The sequence below is a fragment of the Emys orbicularis genome, chromosome 1 (genome assembly GCF_028017835.1).
Source record: "Emys orbicularis isolate rEmyOrb1 chromosome 1, rEmyOrb1.hap1, whole genome shotgun sequence".
NCBI lineage: Eukaryota > Metazoa > Chordata > Testudines > Emydidae > Emys > Emys orbicularis.
In genome coordinates this window covers 142,950,810-142,972,214 of record NC_088683.1, presented here as the reverse complement: position 1 = coordinate 142,972,214, position 21,405 = coordinate 142,950,810, and the positions used below count along the sequence as shown (strand labels likewise).

At 46.8% G+C, this 21,405-nt stretch overlaps 1 protein-coding gene across 1 annotated transcript; it reads left to right on the top strand.

The window, feature by feature from the left end:
- The first annotated feature begins 332 nt into the window (after nucleotides 1-332).
- Nucleotides 333-16,762, top strand: LOC135872963 (C-type lectin domain family 4 member A-like). The gene is made up of 6 exons (XM_065397420.1): nucleotides 333-399; nucleotides 1,645-1,776; nucleotides 5,660-5,764; nucleotides 11,851-12,002; nucleotides 12,199-12,332; nucleotides 16,603-16,762. The coding sequence occupies exons 1-6, from the start codon at nucleotides 333-335 to the stop codon at nucleotides 16,760-16,762; spliced, it is 750 nt and encodes a 249-aa protein (XP_065253492.1).
- The last annotated feature ends 4,643 nt before the right edge of the window (nucleotides 16,763-21,405 follow it).

Sequence of the window (21,405 nt, the reverse complement as noted above, 5' to 3'; positions counted from 1 at the left end):
GAGGATGCAACTTCCTTTTCAGCCATTAGCTTCCTGTTTTCCCTTTTCTTTTCATGTGTTTCTGGAAACCTCAGGCTGGGTTTCTGGGTGAAGAAGCCCAAGAGCTGTCCAGGGTGTAACTCTGTCTCCAAACGTCTTTCAGCAGTTCTTAGGGGCTTTCCACTCTCAGCCTCTCCTTCTCTCACTGCTTGGAGAGGATGTAGCAGAGCTTCCTGAGGGGAAGGACTCGTGACTGGCAAGTGTCACCCTCTGGCTCTAGGGAATTAAAAGATCAATTTTTAATTGTGATGGAATTATAAATATATAAAGAACACAGTCCGCACAGTCTCTGAATGGCGTCGGAGATCACCTATGCCGAGGTGAAGTTTAAGAATGCACCACCACCTGCAGAGGCCAAAGGTAAATAACAAGCTATTTAGGGGAATGGGCTCAAAGCATTTGGTGGATGGGCTATGGAGCGGTTCATTTTTGTGACACTGATTCCCATGCAGCCTCAAGTCAGAGGCACCGACTAGCTCAGTGGGATTAGGGAATGTGCTCTGGAGCCTTTCAGCCTTCAGGTGGAAACTGGGTCTTTCTGGTTCTAATAATAATTATAGCCACTCAAAGGACCTTCCCTCAGCAGCAGAACTCAATTTCCTTTACCTCTCTCCTGCAACTGTGAATAGCACAACTGCCTAAAGTGTCCTCCTTTTTCTCCCCACACTCCCATATTTCTAAAGTGTTCCTGCTTATTGCCACTTGGGACAGCCAGTCCTCAGGGAGTGCCCTCCTTTCCTTCCCTTTCAGTGTGAGATCTACCCCTCCCACCTCTCTCACCCTTCTGGCATCTGTGGAGTCCCTCATGGTAGAGAAGAAGACGGGACTCAGGAATGATGAATATAAAGGGGATTTTCTATTGAAACTGCTAGACCCTGAGCTCCCAGACTAACAGCCTGGGATACCTAATGTCACCACACAGAGTCTCTTCAATGCCTGGCTTGGATTCAGCAGATATGGAAGGGGCTGCTGGGGCACTAATTAGTGCCTTCTCCTTAACACTCCCTTCCCACCTACTGCTACCATCTACTCCCCTCCCTTCAGTCCACTTGCTGATGCATTACATGTTACATTACCACCCACCACATCCAAAATCAAGGTGAGAGGGGAATAGGAGCTAGAATCACACATTATGAGGGAGTGCAGGGTGGCCTAAGAACTCCTCAAAGACCCCTTGTTCTGATCATCTGAGACAAATGACATTTGAAAAGCAACATGAACTTCAGCAGCACTGGGCTTGCTCTGATGACATGTGAAAAGCTCCCTTGAACCCGTAAGGTCCTGCTAGGCCCTCACTCCCTAATACTTGGGGTCTGAATATTTGCTCATTAGATGGGCTGGAGACATAGAGTTTGGATCTAAATCTGATCTTCGGCGGAGCTTGGAGAGGTCAGGAGTCAGACCCAGTGTTCCAATTTATTTCCATCCCTAATAACATGTAAAACTCCAGAATAAGGGTCAATAGAAGGCAGCAACAGCAGCAGCTACTCATGATTGTCTAGTCTTGTCCAGAGTATGGGCTTTTCAGGAAAGTTTTCAGTTGGTTGCAGAACCCTAACAGACAGGGGCTGATATGAGAAGAACTAACTGTCCTGGGGCTGGGAGTTTCTTCACCCTTAGCACACCCAGAGAAGAGAATATCCCAGAGTGCACCCCAGAAGCACACCCAGTGGCTCCCATGGCTGATTGCTGCACTATTGCTGCTGTTGGCTGTCTCTCTCCTCATCGCCCTCATTGGTGAGTATAAATGGGCTGATTATTCAAGGAGGGAGGGGAACAACTAGGGACAAAAGATGGTCAATGCAGGCTGGAGATCAGGAAACATTTCCTAACAGTGAGGAGGCCGGTTAGACTGTGGAAGAGTCTTCCGAAAAGAAGGGAAAAGGAAACCCCATCACCTGGGTCTGGACAAACTTGGAGATTATACTGTAAGGAACACTCCTGCACGGTCCTGCCCAGGGAGGATGGGGGATTGGCTGGAAAGCTATGGCCTCATAAGCTTTTCCCCATGTCACGCTGTCTGGAGTGGCACACAACTGTAAGTGCCGATTTCAGGTCAGAAAATAGGGCAGACACTCCAAACTGGTGATATATTCTATAATTAAATTTCACCAAGCCAGGAATAAATGTGAGCGCCTGGATCACTACACCAGTCTTACCATGGAGTCACAGGCATTCCCCTTAGGCTCTCCAGTCAATCTTACCACCCTGACAAACTGGACTTAGTGCTAATGGTCATATAAACCAAAAATCACACCACATCAGGTTGCTCCCAGTCCCAAAGGACCAGCCACTTACCCCCAGGTCAATTGGTATTCCAGATCTTTTATCAAAGACAACGCTGGCAGCCAATTCTCTAGTACACTAACTAAAGATTTATCAGCTAAGAAAAAGAAATGAGAGTTACTGAGAGGTTAAAATAGGTAAAATACATTAACAGGCAAGTCAAAGTTTGTAAATCCAAATGATAGCAGTTGATGTAATAATCTACCAGTTTCCCAAAAGTCTTTTCAGGGGTACCCTGCTTGTGTCTGGGGAGCTCCGCTTTCGTACACTTTCCTGCTACAGCCCAAACAGTCAGAGATACAGGATCTTTCTTTGAATCCATATTTATATCTTCTTCTCACAGAAGACAAGCTGACAGTCTTTCTAACCATGTGGGTTATAATGCGTCAGACATGCAAACTGAGTCAGTGAATTTCCATTGTGGAACACAATGGCCTTTGTTTGAAGTTAGCAACCTTCTTCATTTATATTTCCAAGGCTCCAATCACGTTTGATGGGTAATTTAATTACAGGGATATACATAATGCAAAAGATAATATAATAGTCAATAACAAGCCTTCATTAGTTTTCATGAAGTACATTCTCATCTTAACACTAATACACACTTTTGATCTAAGGTTAACTAATTTACAGGGTTATACATAATGTAATTAGGGTTGCCAACTTCCTAATTCCAGAAAACCGAACACCCTTGCCCCACCCACTGCCCCGCCCCTTCCCGAGGCCCCACCCGCCGTTCACTCCATTCCCCCCTCTCTCCGTTGCTTGCTCTCCCCTACCCTCGCTCACGTGCTCATTTTCACTGCAAGGCCCAAACAGGCATACTTATTGTTTTGACAGATGTATTATGCTAAGTTCAGGTTTTATTTGTTACAGTACACTAGAGCTGGCAGCAAAATAGTCAAAAAGGGTAATTTTAAAAAAAATGAAAATTCACAAAGGTTTTCATGATTCTTTCCCTCCCCTCTTCCCATTTTTCATAACCAGCTCCATGGGTTTTGTTCATTAAAGTTATTGTAATTTTATGTGTGGAATTAGGGCCACACATTATCACAGCTGCAATGGGTCCATTAAAGGCCCACTCCTGAAGCCCAAATACAAATCCATAGAGCACAACCACAGAAATGCACACCTGTCCATATACCTATATAAATAAATCTGTAGAAACTGACTCCCACACCTACATGCAGATACGGATGCTTTCCAACCTACGCAAGCGTTCCGTTCCGGAACGCCTTGTGTAACTCAAATTTTGCATAAGTCGGGAACGTATACCCGACCATTACGCAAAAACAAACAAACAAACAAAAAACTTTCTAGCTTATGGAACTTTTTCCGTAAGTGCAGATTTGCGTAAGTCGGGTTTGCATAACCCGGGGAGCATCCGTACACACGTGTATTCATGTGTACACATCTAGCATGCACTAACACATATACTTCCACATTATTTATTATTACAATTGTTGTTTAGTGCCTAGAGGCCCCAATTCAGATCAGGGCTAGGTGCTGGACATACACATAAAAAGAAAGAGTCTGCAACAAAGAGTTTATAATGTAGCTAGACAAAGGTGGGGAGAAATGTATGATACATTGGCTCTTCTGCAATTACTAGTCAACAACATTCACTTTTTAAGAAATAATATATTTCTTTTAGAGTTCCCGTCTCTTTTAAAAACTTGTTATGAAATCAATACACACATATTTTATATCATCAATTTTTTTGTATGCAAGCCAGCAAAAGGAATATAAGTCAAAGAGTTAGGCTGCAAATTTTATTCACACAGGTATACACACTTACAGCAATACACACACCTCCCTACACAAAGACACACAGTTTCTTACACACATACAATGCATGCATGCACACACAGAGACACCCAGCTAGGAAAGGAGTGGGGGGGCTGGAGGGGGAAAGATGGTGGGGGTGGAGGCGAGAGGGTGAGGAGGGAAAGAGATCAAGGAAGAGAGCAAGGTGGGGGTGAGAGGGGGCAATGAAGGAGAGAGGAGGGGGTGTGCAAGGGTATGTGGGGTGGATGGGGATGCAGGGGGAGACAGAAGGCTACAGGTGCTTGAGTATGTGGGGGGGCACAGGAGTGTATAGGGACATAATGGGAGTGCAGCAGTGTATGGAGGTGAATGGAGTGCAGGGCTGTGGGGGGTTAGGGACATGGGGAGGCGGAGAGATGGGTGGGAGAGCGCTGTAAGGGGTACAGGACTGGGATGGGTAAGGGTGGGGGACAGGGCAGGTTGGGGCGGGGAGCGATGCAATGAGGGGGATGGGAGTATGGGGGGGTTGGGATGGGGAGGGATGCAATGACGGAGGGATGGGAGTGCAGGGGGTTGGGACGGGGAGGGATGCAGTGAGGGGGATGGGAGGGTTCAGCCCCATTCCCAGCACTCGGAGATGGGGATACATACCTCGATCCCCTGGGTGCCGGCAATGGGGCAACTGACCGTGGTTCGCCACAGGGCATGTGCTGCAGCTTGAGCCCAGCCACAGGAGGAGGGCAAGGAGGAGAAGTGGGCCGGCAGCAGCAGGAGAGACATGTGCCACGACCCCTCAACAGCCGCCTGCTAGATGCGCTAGTTTGTCCCCTGCCCTGCCCTGGCCAATGGGAGCTGCGCCTGCAGGCAGGGGGCAGGGCAGCACACGGACCCGCCCTGACCGCCCCTAAGCCTAGGAGCCGGACATGCCGGCTGCTTCCCGGGAGCTGTGACGCAGCAGCTAGCAAGGAGCCTGCCAGCCCCGCTGCGCAGCGCCACCAACCGGACAGTCAACGGCCCAGTCAGCCGTGCTGACTGGAGCCACCAGGATCCCTTTTCGACTGGGTGTTCTGGTCAAAAACCGGACACCTGGTCATCCTATATCAACAGGTTATAGATAAGTGAAGCCAATACCATTACAATCTCCTTTGAACTAAACTAATACACAAGTGAATGGGCCTGATTACACCACAATATCTTTTAACACTTCTTTGATTTCTATTAATATATGAGTGAATTAGCCTGCAGCCCTGTCCTGAGCTGGCACCTGGGTAGACAGCCTCATATCCCATCAATAACTTCTATTCCTCAGCTAGACCAGGGTAATTTGTCCCTATGACAGAGTGCACTTGGGCCCCCAGGATAACAGAGGGAACCCAAGAGAGCTGCCCTATTCTACTCCCTGGGGAGGTTTGTGATGGCATTTGTGACAAGAAAACAAACAAAGGTGAAGCAGTCCCTGGTGAGCACTAGGGTAAGTCACAATGTATGGAAAAGATGGCAAGAAGGAGGGAAATATTTTACCCACTTTTTCTCTCTCTCTCTCTCTCTCTCTCTCTCTCCTTTACAGTTACCCAAGTTGGCCTCAGGACAAATCAAAGTTGTGAAGAGTACGAGATGGTGAGGCAATATCTCAGGAAGAGGAACTGTGTTGAAGAAGAACCTGAAGGGAAAGGTCAATAACACTAAAAGAGAAGAAAAGACCCCAGAGTCAGCTTTCTGGGGTTGGGGCCTGATTCATATTCAGACCTAAATTAACAGCAAATAAGGGGTATGGAGAGATCGACTTTTGAGGAAAGAATAAGATAAACACATAGGCACAGTATTGTAGTCAAGGGTAAATGCAGGTAAATGGAGTTTACCCACTTCTCATTTGGGGAATATGGGGTTTAGGTTAAGTTAATTTACCCACTTCTTTTGTTACCACTACCCCACTGCATAGGATCCCCATTGATTGGATAAGTGATAACTACCTAGAGATGTGCATCTTTTATTTATACAACACCTTAGGTGCACACAATGCTTTAAAACCAATCAAGTGACAGGTCCTTGCTCTAAGGAGCTTACTGGCTAAGAGTATATACTGGAGCTAGGGCTGTAATTCCCAGCTTGAGGAGACATACCCATGCTAGCTTTGACCAAGCTAGTGCACTATAAATAGAAGTATAGCTGTGGCAGCAAAAGCAGTAGAAGGGGCTAGCCACCGTAAGTACATATAGTCGAAGACCGTAGGTATGTACTAGGGCAGCTAGCCCCTCCCAGCCCTTACATCACAGTGGCTACACTCTATTTTTAGTACGCTACTTCAATCGGAACTAGTGCAAGTATGCCTACTTGAGCTGGAAATTACACCTCTAATTTGAAATGAAGTCATACCCTGAATTAGACTGAACACAGTGAGGGAGGACAATAAACAAGAGCAGTGGAGGGAGTAGATGTAGATGAACTTTATATCAGTGAAAGATCATGAGGTGGATTTAATATTAAGTGCTTCTCTCATTAGTTCTAGTTTTTTATGTTTCATTGTTTGAGATAATTTCACACTGAACAAATTTCATGTAATGTTAGTTAAAGTTGTTCTGTTCTACATTTTCCTCAAACCCTGAAAAGTTAGAAAATAAGTAGTTCAGCTCAACAACCACAGTTCTGTTTCTCTACCCACACAGGTAAAAAAAACTTACCGATTCTTACCTATTACTGTCCTCCTTTCACAACACTTTATTCCCACCCAAGGCTTCATACACTACCATCAGCCTTAACTCTGACATACATTCAAGGACACATATGTTAAATGTATATAGCCTTCTTTTAACATATGCTTTTGTTTGGGGATTTCTTTGAAGAAAAGAGAATAATAAGGCTGATTGAAAAATTTCAAACTAAATATTTTTTGAACAGAAAATGAAGTTTCATCTAAATAAAAATTTTCCATGAGAAAAGATAGATTTTGGTGGAATTTTCCATCAGGAAAATTGAAATGAAAAGTTTTAATTTGGGAAGGTCAAAACATTCATTTCAGTCAAAAATGCTGAAACACAACATTTTGACATTTCTAAATCACATCTTTTCAAAACTTTTCATTCCACAAAAAGTTTTGTTATGTCAATTTTTCATCCTGATTTGGGATGGAAACAAAAGTCAAAATATCATCATTTTCTGTGGGATGGAACTTCTCTGTTTTTGAGAGAATAACTTTTAACATACGTCTCTTTCTTATAGACACTGCCGTATAAGTTGAACTCGAACACACAAGAAGAAGACATATGTTAAAAAGTTATTTCCCCCCAAAGAAATCCAAAAAGAGAACTATATCTTAAAAGAAGGAGATATACTTTTAGCATGAGTGTACATAAAAACAGTAAGGAGCTTCATTACAGGTAGCCTGGGTGCTCAGCACCTGAATCTGCACATCCAGTTTAGCTAGCCTGGGGGTGAACCTAGCCTGGGGGTGAGCCTAGTCTGAATCTGTACAACCAAACCTGAGTTACTGTGTCATCATGGTGTCTGCACTCATCCATGTTTCTCTGGGGCCATATCCCATGGTTCTGTGTGCTGAGATGCTCTAGGACGCTTCCCCAGTCAATTGGGTCAATTTCAGGAGAGTTTGGTTTTCCTTCTGGGGGAACTGTAGGAAGGTATTGGAGGACTATCAGCACATTTTGCCTCAATGAAAAGTGGGCAGGTTCCAGCCCTAATGAGTGTGGAACCTGGATTCTAAACCCCACTGCCCAGCCAGATACACTGGCCCAGATTTAAAGCTCCGCCAAACCCAGATCAGAGGTTTTTCTGTGTGGATGGTGGTGGGTGGGGGGCTGGGTTGGTCTAAAACCCACGTAAAAGCCCAGGTTAACTTTGTAGGGCAGTATAGATGTACCCCAAGTGTAAAATCCTGATCCCATTGAAGTGAATTGGAGTTTTACCCTCAACTTCACTGGGATCAGGATCTCACCCTAAGTCTTGAAATATTTTATCATGTAGATCTTTGAATATACTCTGACTTCCTGTAAGGTCTGAAATATAAAATAAAATGTGGTCTATAAAATATATTTTGTACACTCCTCAAACGTAAGGTTTTTACTACCACACTCAGTAACAGCATATGTGAGCAACATACATGTTAACACAAACAAAAGCTCTGTTTAGTGACAGTTAAGGTTGCATCGAGGTAAACCCCCCCAAAGCACAATCTTAAAAGCATGGAAGTCAGAAGTTAAGGGAGAACTCATGAATTGTTTGCTATTTTCATGTTTCCTGGATAACTGTCTCAACACTGCATAAAGCTTTTGCTGCCATCTCCAACAGATACAGAAAAGCAGCACATACCCCAACTTCATCAAACTCACACTCTAACACAAAACCTTATCAGTGACCTCGTATGCTAGTGTATTAACAGATTGACATGTTTGACTGACACAGTCCATGCATTTGGGAAATTACTCTGCCTTCATGTTGCTGAGATGACTGAGAGTTTCCCGTAACTTGCTATTTCCATGCTTTTTAGATTCTGGGCTGGTGGATGGGGTGTCTGGATGCTGTCTTACCCGTCACTACACAAAGCTTTTGTTTCTGGGAAATTGCTCACAGATGTACTTGCTGAGTGTAGTAATACATCTGGTGAGTGTACAACATAAATTGTATACAACACATTTCAACTTCAATTGTGGGCATTTGAGGAAGTGAGAGTATATTCAAAGATCTACATGATAAAATATTTAGAGACTTACAGTTCCTATGGAGACACATGATAAAAGTATAACTCAGTCATTTAAGATGTGGGGTCTCTTTTTGGATTTCTTAGAGAAAAAAAAACTTTCAACATATGTCTTCTTTTTGAACATCTGGCAGGGTTCAGGCTGTATGGTAGTTTATACAAGATGGAGACATAGGTTAAAAGTTATTCACTTTTCTTCAAAGAAATCCTGAAAAAGAAGCAAGTCTTACGAAGACGGATACTTTTAAAATGTGTCCTCCAATGTATACCAGAGTTAATACAGTACTGTATGGTAGTTTATGATGCATTGGGTGTAAACAATATGTTGTGGATGGCAGATGGTAATAGGTAAGATGTGCTAAGTTCTCTGTAGGTGCAGGCAGAAGAAGTGTGCCTGTTGATCTCACCTATTTATTTTCTAACTTTTCAACATTTGAGGAAAATGTCATTAAAGCAGAACAGAGTAACATTAAGCAAGGTTTTTCTGTGTAAATTTTCCTACTTTCAAAACAAACTGTGTGAACTAGACACACAAAATAAAAAGCAAATAATACAGGGCCTTGCAAAGAGTGATGCCAAGATAGTGAAGAACACAGCAGCTGCAGTAAGGGTTCGGCTATGAAGAAATGTATTTGATTAAATGCAGCCACTGCAACTTGGCAAATCTGCTGTCACACATAAAAGACAGAGGATAACATGTAGTAAAGAATGTCCTCACTAGTTAATATGGTGCTTTCAAACGGGCAATGCTGAAGTCAGTGTTGACATTAGAATCAATAGGGTCACTGGAATCTGATGAATTTGCATCCATGTGTTGGCAGGGGTCCAGCTCCCTCCTCCCTCTCAGTTCCCAGACACGGTTCGCTGGAAAATAACAGTCCAGAGTCCAATCTGCAGGCAACGTGATGGGTTTCTTGGAGCTAAACAAGCAAGCATATTCCAAAACCCTTCACACCAGTGGGGCTATCTCTATATGCCGATAGGGCTTTCCTCTTCCCCTCCCCCAACTACAGTTCTATACACTGATAGACCCCCTTCTTTTTCTAACCCCTAGCGCCGCGTGCCGACGGAGCTCCCTCTTCTCCCCCCTCTTCTTGGCAAACTTAATTATACTTGTACCTTCCCCTGGTCTCACCCCTTCCAATATATGGTCATGTTCCGTTCTGGGGGGTCTTGAGTCTGGGGGTGATAATACCACCTCTTTCATACCTGATGGGAGGGGTAAGGAGCAGGGTTACTTTTGGCCATGATCACTCTCTCACAGACTCAGTGTCTCTTCCTTACACCTTCCCCCCTTCCCGCTGCTTGGTTACCACAGCAACCCCTTGCTGGATTCGGTCCCCTTATCTTCTCTTGTTACTGAAAGGCAAGGCTTTCACTTTGTGTGGTGGGGGGACAGCCTTGTGCTTTCACTTACATTCTCTTGCTTGCTTATTCAGCCTGTTTAAATTAAAAGCAAGGCCAGAAGCATGATTATTATTGTTCGGTCTTTACCCTTTTTGCTTCACATTCTCCTAACACCAGGTACAGACATAAGTCACTGCCTAGCAACATAGGTTGCTGGCTAGTAAACACTTTCATATCTTCACTGCAGTGCTTCTGATTTGCTGCAGCTCACATCAGTTATGAAGCAAAAAATATTTTTCTCTGAAATTCCAAAATGGAAAACTATAAAGTGGTGTTTGTGTAAACTATTAGCAATACACATAAAGTGCCTCCATCTGTACCCTTGCAAAAGGCTATTTTAAAAAGTGAGATACCAGGGATCCAATAACAAAACATTTCTGTATCTGTAATATTTTTAAGTACATTACTCTCCTACAAATTCCAAATGGACAGCAAATGAAAAGCCCTCCTACACTCCTATTTTGTATGTTCCAGGTTTTTCCTGTAGTAAACCATTTTGCAACTATTCCCACTCTTTTGCCATATAGCAAAATTCTCTGAGGCAACCTTAAGTATGCCTTTGTTACCACTCCACCATAATATTACAAATTAGAGGATGTCAGGAGAGAGGGAAGTGATGGAAGACTGAAAGGAATGAGTTTTGAGTAGTGATTTGAGGTAGGAGCACATGGGGTCAAGGAGGTTATTCCAGGTATCGAGGACATAGTGAGAAAAGTTGCAGTGTTGCTTATGGGAGAAGGTCAGGAGAGTACTGAGATAAGCTGAAGTGGCTGAATGCAGGAGTAGGAAGCAACTATAGATGAGATGGAGACAGGGCAGAGCTGTGGAGGGCCTTGAAGATGAGGTGAGGGGTTTGAATCTGACACAAGCAGAAAACAAAAGCCAATGAAGACACTTAAGCGGGAGATTGGGGATGGAATAGCAGCAGTAAGCTGGATGGACTTGAGGGGCACAATATGAAACCTGAGGAGACCAGATGGGGAGCTGGAGCCGTAGTCAAGATTAGAGAAAGATGGCTAAGGCATGGCCTGAGGAATTGGCAGTAGGGATGGAGAGAGGGAGGAAAGGATAGGCAGAGCTCAGGGGTCAAATGGATAGAGGTGGGATTGAATGGCTGGTAAGGGTGAGAGTCTTCACAGAAGAGACAACACATGAAGTGATTAGAGTGGATGAGCACAGGCAAGGGTAGGGTGCAGAGGTAGAATATAAGAAGACCATTGAGGAAGGAAGTGGACAGAGGGGGAGAAGGTGAAGGAGGACACACTAAGGGAGAGGCTGCCAGAGCAAGCACAGAAACAGGAAGGGAAACAGTCCAGCACAGAACTAGTTAGTGTGTGTTAATGGCCTACAAGTGCCTCCAGGGGGCAAGCGACAATGAGGAAAAGAACTGACCAGGAGGGGTTTAGCAGGAAGAATTAGATATAAAAAAGACCAAGTAGGAGAAAAAAAAAATTGGTCTGCAGGTTGTGAATCATTTCCTCACCATGAAGGCCTCTGTTAGTCCCCATTGCTCAAGATATGTGTGAAATGAAGTTGGACTGGGTGGAATTACACTGTTTTGGCCCTGGGGACTGAACTGGGTGTCACCTAACAAGTCCTTTCCATTTTTATTTTCTGTGTTTCATTCACCTCTTCTCTCACAGAGCAAGTCTGGACGTGCTGCCCCAGGGGCTGGGAGCCCTTTCAGGCCAGCTGCTACTACTTCTCTAACGACTTTATGACCTGGGATGACAGTGAGAGGAACTGCACAGGGATGGGCTCCCACCTGGTGGTGATCAACACAGGAGCTGAGCAGGTAACTTGCTGGGAGTCAGGCTCCTCTGGGCACTCAGAGTGCAGCCCTGGAGAGGATGTTTGGGCTCTTTGTTCATTCAATCCTGGGCTTCCTCATCCATCACATCCAGCACCCCCACATTCCCACAGGGACCCCGATCTCCTACTGTCTGCCCAGGGACTGCACCTGGTGGAGATTTGATTTTATTTTTATCCAGGATTTCATCTTCACTCGGGTAAATGGAACAGTTACAGGCAGCGAAGAAAGGAATTACTGTATTGGTCTGACTGATAAGGAGAAGAAAGGACAGTGGCGCTGGGTGGATGAGACTCCATATAACGATACTGCAGCGTGAGTATTTCCTGGAATGGAGACCAGTTACCACCCTCCACTTAGTTCCAGGATTAGTATACAATGGGATGTGTGTGTGTGTGTGTGTGTTGGGGGAGAGAGAGAGAGCGCCTTACCCACAACTGGAGCTCTGGAGCTAACCATATCTGGTCTAATAGAGAGAAGATTTGCAAAGGGAACATGGATAGAGGCTATGAATGAATTTTAGAAAAAGAGAATTGTCTGTGGCTGATTCAAGTGTTGCAATTCTCCTTCTCCTCTCATCGTCGCCAGCTACAACTCTTTCCCCTGAGACGTTTATAATGATGCATCTCTAACACATGAGCTTCTCTCTCTTACAGGTTCTGGAGACCTGGGGAACCCAGTCCTAACAACAATGAGAATTGTGTTGTCATGCATGTGCCGGGAGAACAAAATACACATGGTAACAGGAATTGGAATAACGTCCCTTGTTCCAGTGCATGTCATCGAATTTGTGAGATTGCAACACTTAGATTTTGAGGAAGAACCCCCATCCTGGATGTGAGGCTGGAGAGTCAGCGCATCTCTCGCTTGGGTCAGCTCACAGAGAGACCTGGTGGGAGGGTTTGGATCAGCCCTGGGCTATCATGACATTGGGCATAGGCAGTGGAGGGTGATATTGGGGCCCAAACTTACTCACTAGATCAATTTTGGAAAACTCTGAAAACAGCTGAAAATATCTTAAGTGGAACAAGCCAAAGTGCAGTCCCAGGAGACTGGTGGAGGAAGCAGGCTGGGAAACGCAGGATCAGTGGGTTTGCCCTGGGAAATCTTGAAGGGAGGTTTCCCGTTCATATTAACCCTCCCATTGTTGGTCAAGATAACAACTTACATTGTGTGCATACTGCAGCAGGGCTGTTAAAACCAGGAATAAGGCCCTGTCCATACTGCAAAAATAACTTGGTCAGATCTGTTTCCCCTTCTCTGCTACAACTCAGTTCCACCTTGTAACAGAAATGGGGCTTTGTCCATGTCCCTGAGCAATGCTAAAAGCTTTGAATGGTCCAACGCTCTAGCAAGGGCAGCGGGTGAACCACCACTTTGGGGACATTAGCCCGCCGGCCCCGCCCCTTCCACACAAGGCCCCGCCCCCCCACACACTGGGGCCCTAAACCCATCTCCCCCCATAAAAGGAAAAGCCCTGAGGCGCCCCCCCCCCACTGGAGGAGCCCCGGCCCGCCTATCCCAGCCACATCGATACAAGCCGCCGCCAGCCCCCTGACCCACCACCTGCCATCCCCAGCACCAGACCAAGCCACGCCCCCCAAGCGCTGGCCCGGCCCCAGTGCTGACGGCCCCCCTGCCACAGTCGGACTGGGCTGAGCCGCCGGCAGCCTCCCTGAGCACCAGCTCCTCCCCCCCTCCAAAGGCCCTGCCCCCGCCAAGCCACTGGCCCCAGCAGCACCCGGCCAAGCCTCCTCAGTCCGCCGGCCACTGGCTCTCCGCATTGCTCCTCACTCCCCTGTCCTGAGAAGGAGGGACACAGTGAGCAGCAGGGACCTTTGGGGGTGTGGAGTGGAGTGGAGGAGGCAGTGGGAGTCTCGGGGAATGGCAGGGGTCACTGCAGCCCAGTTGTCCGGTGGCGGGTCAGCACAGTAAAGCCTTCCCTGGCTTATTATACCCACCGCCCATGCGCTTTAGCATCACTCAGGGACAGAGGCTTGTCTACACATGGAACTGGACTGATTGAACTACAGTACATGGGTTTACAAACCGCTTTAGTTACATTGGTGCAACTCCCTGCCTATACCCTGCCAAGGGCTCAAGGCGTGACCTGGTCAATTTAGGGCACCCTGACTATACCCTACAGAGGGCTCAAGGCATGACCCAATCAACTTAGGCACCCCCACCCGTTCCCTTCCAAGGGCTCAGGGTGTAAGGCACCAATCCTTACTCACGGGGCTCAGGAAGAAACCTGGTCAATTTAAGTACCCGCCCTTCCCCCCGGGGCTCAGGGCTCTACCGGTCTGCAGAAACTTTTCCCAGGGAAAGAGCCTTACACAGTTGTGCTCTAAACATCTATTTATTAGCAACACACACAGAATATATATACCAAGCAAATCTCTTATGCTCACCACTCCCAAGAGACAAATTTCAACCAGTGGCCAGTCAGGATCTGCTCATCTGGGGGTTCCCGGCGATGCCTCTGCACATCACGGTCGTGCACAGGAGTCAGAGATCCAGCAGCTTAATGTTGAACCGCAGTCCAGAAATGGTTCCCAAAGAGCACTGTTTTTCATTTACATTATATAGGTAAAACTAGCTCCCGCCTTCAAATTTACTAAACCCATCACATTATTCTACACCCCTAAATAACAAACATTTAAATCAATTATGCACTGACACCTATGTGTCCTCCTTCCTGCCAAAGTTCTTTACATTTTACCTTTCATGCCCAAATTGTACCTTAATTGTGACCACCTCTATTTGTCCAGATGGTCAGCATAAAACGCTGGTCAGAGCTTATTTTACCATAGGTTGAGGTTCTTTCTGTATCCTCCCTAATTTCCCAGCGTCTTTACAATCTTGGTGGTTACAACTCTTGTTAAGGACATTCCTGAGCTGGGGGTGCTTTACCAGCAGCAGAGCATTCCTATTTTCAATTTTAGTGGTGAACTCCCTGAGTTTCACCCAAGGCAGGTTTAATATGGGCTAGAGTGGGGGGGAGGGATGGGGGGATTTGATCAGGTCTCAGGCCTACAGATGATTTATACCAGGTCAGTGAGAAATCACCTAACCTAAATTAATAGAGGGCTCTTTTATACAGAAATAAGAGTGTCAGCATGGACGGGGTGGCACCAATTTAACTCCATCAGCGTCTAAACTTATTTAGTTAAATTGGTGCAGTTTTCTCATGGAGACAAGCCCACAGTTAAAATCAACAACATCGAGCCCTGCTGATACTGTGTTGGGAGACGTACCTGTTTTATCTGGGCCCTCTAGTCTGGCTTTACATGCAGTGTAAACAAGGCCTAAGCAGTACAGTGAATAGCTATTATTCCTAATAATTACTGTCTGTGATAAATATTCATAAGAGCCGTGTGAGCAGAAAAGCCGGAAAACCACTGTAAAACCACAAACTATAGAATTATGGCCACTGATTCTTGTCAACTGTTTAAACATATTCTCATTGGAACAAAACAAATCAACCATTGTGTTAGAGCCATAAATACCCTGCTGTGCTGAGGTGCAGAAAGAGGGCAGAACGTCAATGGACACCCTGATCCTAAGACTGTACCTCCTAGGCCTTGAAAAGATCTTCTAGTTCTCATCTCACCTGGGAGCCAGGGCAGAGTTGGTTCCTGCAGCACATTCTCCACTCCCTTATCTCAGTCTGCTTTGAATGACTTGAGCAATGTGGTTTCCACCACTTTCTTTGAAGAGGTCTGTCCTGTTAATGAATTTAGATGTCGAATGTCTGATGCTGTGTAGATGGTTCTCTCCTGGTTGGGTCCTATCTTTTTTTCCTCTGAATACTATAAAGTTGCCTTTCATACATGGTCACTTTGAGGCTGTATCTATTGACGTCTTTATCTTAATAAAGTCACATCTTAATACACAGAACCTAAGCTGGTTAATTTCTGGGCACCAAGCTCGACCTCCTGCAAAGTTCGAGTTCCCCAATGTGCTGGGTTGAAATCTTAGCCAATCTCCCTCATTCATATTGGTGGCCAGACACAAACAAGGAGCATATAAATTCTCTGCTGGGACTGGCAAGCAGCACCGGTGTTTGAGGAACCCCACTGAGTGGGCACAAAGGAAGCTGAAGGTTTGCTGCCTTCTTATCGCATGGGAAAAATATTGAGAGAGGAACATGAAGTGAAACTAAAATGAGCCAATCATGAACTCACAAAGATATAGAGAGAAGGAACCTCACTCCTCTGAATGCCACAGAACTCCATGGTCCCCCCTGTCCCAAAGTCAGTGGAACTCTCCCTGCACGGATCTCCTCAGTGGCTGAGCAAGCCGTCTCTGACTCACTTTTCCCCTAGACCCCACCAATAACTCGCTAGTCCAGGATTGGCTTGTGAGACGTGGAGAGCGACACACATCCTCTCCTAGGGCCCTTTAGGGAACATGGATAGAGGCTATGAATGAATTTTAGAGAACAAATAGAAGAGGAGGAGTGTTTGTGGCTGATTCAAGTGTTGCAATTCTCCTTCTCCTCTCATCGTCGCCAGCTACAACTCTTTCCCCTGAGACATTTATAATGATGCATCTCTAACACATGAGCTTCTCTCTCTTACAGGTTCTGGAGACCTGGGGAACCCAGTCCTCACAACAATGAGAACTGTGTTGTCATGCATGTGCCGGGAGAACAAAATACACATGGTAACAGGAATTGGAATAACGTCCCTTGTTCCAGTGCATGTCATCAAATTTGTGAGATTGCAACACTTAGATTTTGAGGAAGAACCCCCATCCTGGATGTGAGGCTGGAGAGTCAGCGCATCTCTCGCTTGGGTCAGCTCACAGAGAGACCTGGTGGGAGGGTTTGGATCAGCCCTGGGCTATCATGACATTGGGCATAGGCAGTGGAGGGTGATATTGGGGCCCAAACTTACTCACTAGATCAATTTTGGAAAACTCTGAAAACAGCTGAAAATATCTTAAGTGGAACAAGCCAAAGTGCAGTCCCAGGAGACTGGTGGAGGAAGGAGGCTGGGAAACGCAGGATCAGTGGGTTTGCCCTGGGAAATCTTGAAGGGAGGTTTCCCGTTCATATTAACCCTCCCGTTGTTGGTCAAGATAACAACTTACATTGTGTGCATACTGCAGCAGGGCTGTTAAAACCAGGAATAAGGCCCTGTCCATACTGCAAAAATAACTTGGTCAGATCTGTTTCCCCTTGACTCTGCTACAACTCAGTTCCACCTTGTAACAGAAATGGGGCTTTGTCCATGTCCCTGAGCAATGCTAAAAGCTTTGAATGGTCCAACGCTCTAGCAAGGGCAGCGGGTGAACCACCACTTTGGGGACGTTAGCCCGCCGGCCCCGCCCCTTCCACACAAGGCCCCGCCCCCCCACACACTGGGGCCCTAAACCCATCTCCCCCCATAAAAGGAAAAGCCCTGAGGCGCCCCCCCCCCAACTGGAGGAGCCCCGGCCCGCCTATCCCAGCCACATCGATACAAGCCGCCGCCAGCCCCCTGACCCACCACCTGCCATCCCCAGCACCAGACCAAGCCACGCCCCCAAGCGCTGGCCCGGCCCCAGTGCTGCCCCTGACGGCCCCCCTGCCACAGTCGGACTGGGCTGAGCCGCCGGCAGCCTCCCTGAGCACCAGCTCCTCCCCCCCCCAAAGGCCCTGCCCCCGCCAAGCCACTGGCCCCAGCAGCACCCGGCCAAGCCTCCTCAGTGGAGAGTCAGTGCATCTCTCACTTGGGTCAGCTCACAGAGAGACCTGGTGGGAGGGTTTGGATCAGCCCTGGGCTATCATGACATTGGGTGTAGGCAGTGGAGGATGATATTGGGGCTCAAACTCACTCACTAGATCAATTTTGGAAAAATCTGAAAACAGCTGAAAATATCTAATGTGGAACAAGCCAAAGTGCAGTGAGCCCTGCCTGTGATGTCACTGAAGCTCCCAGGAGACTGGTGGAAGAGGCTGGCTGGGAAAGGCAGGACGAGTGAGTTTGCCCTGGGAAATCTTGAAAGGAGGTTTCCTGTTCATATTAACCCTCCCATTGTTGGGCAGGGTAACAACTTACATTGTGTACATACTGCAGCAGGGCTGTAAAAACCAGGAATAAGGCCCTGTCCATACTGAAAAATTACTAGGTCAGACCTGTTTCCCATTGACTCTGCTACAACTCAGTTCCACCTTGTAAAAGAAATGGGACTTTGTCCATGTCCCTGAGCAATGCTTAAAGCCTTAAATGGTCCAACGCTTTAGCATCACTCAGGGGCAGAGGCTTGTCTATGCATGGAACTGGACTGATCGAATTATAGTGCATGGGTTTACAAACCGGTTTAGTTACATTGGTGCAACTCCCTTGTGTGGAGGCTTTTATTGTGGTTTAGAACTGATGCATTATACCAGGTCAGTGAGAAATCACCTTACCTAAATTAATAGAGGGCTCTTTTATACAGAAATAAGAGCGTCAGCATGGACGGGGTGGCACCAATTTAACTCCATCAGCGCCTAAACTTATTTAGTTAAATTGGTGAAGTTTTCTCATGGAGACAAGCCCACAGTTAAAATCAACAACATCGAGCCCTGCTGATACCGTGTTGGGAGACGTACCTGTTTTATCTGGGCCCTCTAATCTGGCTTTACCTGCAGTGTGAACAAGGCCTAAGCAGTACAGTGAATAGCTATTATTCCTAATAATTACTGTCTGTGATAAATATTCATAAGAGCCGTGTGAGCAGAAGAACCGGAAAACCACTGTAAAACCACAAGCTGTAGAATTATGGCCACTGATTCCTGTCAACTGTTTAAACATATTCTCATTGGAACAAAACAAATCAACCATTGTGTTAGAGCCATAAATACCCTGCTGTGCTGAGGTGCAGAAAGAGGGCAGAACGTCAATGGACACCCTGATCCTAAGACTGTACCTCCTAGGCCTTGAAAAGATCTTCTAGTTCTCATCTCACCTGGGAGCCAGGGCAGAGTTGGTTCCTGCAGCACATTCTCCACTCCCTTATCTCAGTCTGCTTTGAATGACTTGAGCAATGTGGTTTCCACCACTTTCTTTGAAGAGGTCTGTCCTGTTAATGAATTTAGATGTTGAATGTCTGATGCTGTGTAGATGGTTCTCTCCTGGTTGGGTCCTATCTTTTTTTCCTCTGAATACTATAAAGTTGCCTTTCATACATGGTCACTTTGAGGCTGTATCTATTGACGTCTTTATCTTAATAAAGTCACATCTTAATACACAGAACCTAAGCTGGTTAATTTCTGGGCACCAAGCTCGACCTCCTGCAAAGTTCGAGTTCCCCAATGTGCTGGGTTGAAATCTTAGCCAATCTCCCTCATTCATATTGGTGGCCAGACACAAACAAGGAGCATATAAATTCTCTGCTGGGACTGGCAAGCAGCACCGGTGTTTGAGGAACCCCACTGAGTGGGCACAAAGGAAGCTGAAGGTTTGCTGCCTTCTTATCGCATGGGAAAAATATTGAGAGAGGAACATGAAGTGAAACTAAAATGAGCCAATCATGAACTCACAAAGATATAGAGAGAAGGAACCTCACTCCTCTGAATGCCACAGAACTCCATGGTCCCCCCTGTCCCAAAGTCAGTGGAACTCTCCCTGCACGGATCTCCTCAGTGGCTGAGCAAGCCGTCTCTGACTCACTTTTCCCCTAGACCCCACCAATAACTCGCTAGTCCAGGATTGGCTTGTGAGACGTGGAGAGCGACACACATCCTCTCCTATGGGCCCTTTAGGGAACATGGATAGAGGCTATGAATGAATTTTAGAGAACAAATAGAAGAGGAGGAGTGTTTGTGGCTGATTCAAGTGTTGCAATTCTCCTTCTCCTCTCATCGTCGCCAGCTACAACTCTTTCCCCTGAGACATTTATAATGATGCATCTCTAACACATGAGCTTCTCTCTCTTACAGGTTCTGGAGACCTGGGGAACCCAGTCCTCACAACAATGAGAACTGTGTTGTCATGCATGTGCCGGGAGAACAAAATACACATGGTAACAGGAATTGGAATAACGTCCCTTGTTCCAGTGCATGTCATCAAATTTGTGAGATTGCAACACTTAGATTTTGAGGAAGAACCCCCATCCTGGATGTGAGGCTGGAGAGTCAGCGCATCTCTCGCTTGGGTCAGCTCACAGAGAGACCTGGTGGGAGGGTTTGGATCAGCCCTGGGCTATCATGACATTGGGCATAGGCAGTGGAGGGTGATATTGGGGCCCAAACTTACTCACTAGATCAATTTTGGAAAACTCTGAAAACAGCTGAAAATATCTTAAGTGGAACAAGCCAAAGTGCAGTCCCAGGAGACTGGTGGAGGAAGGAGGCTGGGAAACGCAGGATCAGTGGGTTTGCCCTGGGAAATCTTGAAGGGAGGTTTCCCGTTCATATTAACCCTCCCATTGTTGGTCAAGATAACAACTTACATTGTGTGCATACTGCAGCAGGGCTGTTAAAACCAGGAATAAGGCCCTGTCCATACTGCAAAAATAACTTGGTCAGATCTGTTTCCCCTTGACTCTGCTACAACTCAGTTCCACCTTGTAACAGAAATGGGGCTTTGTCCATGTCCCTGAGCAATGCTAAAAGCTTTGAATGGTCCAACGCTCTAGCAAGGGCAGCGGGTGAACCACCACTTTGGGGACGTTAGCCCGCCGGCCCCGCCCCTTCCACACAAGGCCCCGCCCCCCCACACACTGGGGCCCTAAACCCATCTCCCCCCATAAAAGGAAAAGCCCTGAGGCGCCCCCCCCCCAACTGGAGGAGCCCCGGCCCGCCTATCCCAGCCACATCGATACAAGCCGCCGCCAGCCCCCTGACCCACCACCTGCCATCCCCAGCACCAGACCAAGCCACGCCCCCAAGCGCTGGCCCGGCCCCAGTGCTGCCCCTGACGGCCCCCCTGCCACAGTCGGACTGGGCTGAGCCGCCGGCAGCCTCCCTGAGCACCAGCTCCTCCCCCCCCCAAAGGCCCTGCCCCCGCCAAGCCACTGGCCCCAGCAGCACCCGGCCAAGCCTCCTCAGTGGAGAGTCAGTGCATCTCTCACTTGGGTCAGCTCACAGAGAGACCTGGTGGGAGGGTTTGGATCAGCCCTGGGCTATCATGACATTGGGTGTAGGCAGTGGAGGATGATATTGGGGCTCAAACTCACTCACTAGATCAATTTTGGAAAAATCTGAAAACAGCTGAAAATATCTAATGTGGAACAAGCCAAAGTGCAGTGAGCCCTGCCTGTGATGTCACTGAAGCTCCCAGGAGACTGGTGGAAGAGGCTGGCTGGGAAAGGCAGGACGAGTGAGTTTGCCCTGGGAAATCTTGAAAGGAGGTTTCCTGTTCATATTAACCCTCCCATTGTTGGGCAGGGTAACAACTTACATTGTGTACATACT

Coding starts and splice junctions, on each gene's coding strand:
- LOC135872963 (XM_065397420.1), top strand. CDS start 333: ATGGCGTCGGAGATCACCTATGCCGAGGTGAAGTTTAAGAATGCACCA. Junction 400..1,644: donor ACCACCTGCAGAGGCCAAAG/GTAAATAACAAG, acceptor TGGGGCTGGGAG/TTTCTTCACCCTTAGCACAC. Junction 12,333..16,602: donor CCATATAACGATACTGCAGC/GTGAGTATTTCC, acceptor TCTCTCTTACAG/GTTCTGGAGACCTGGGGAAC.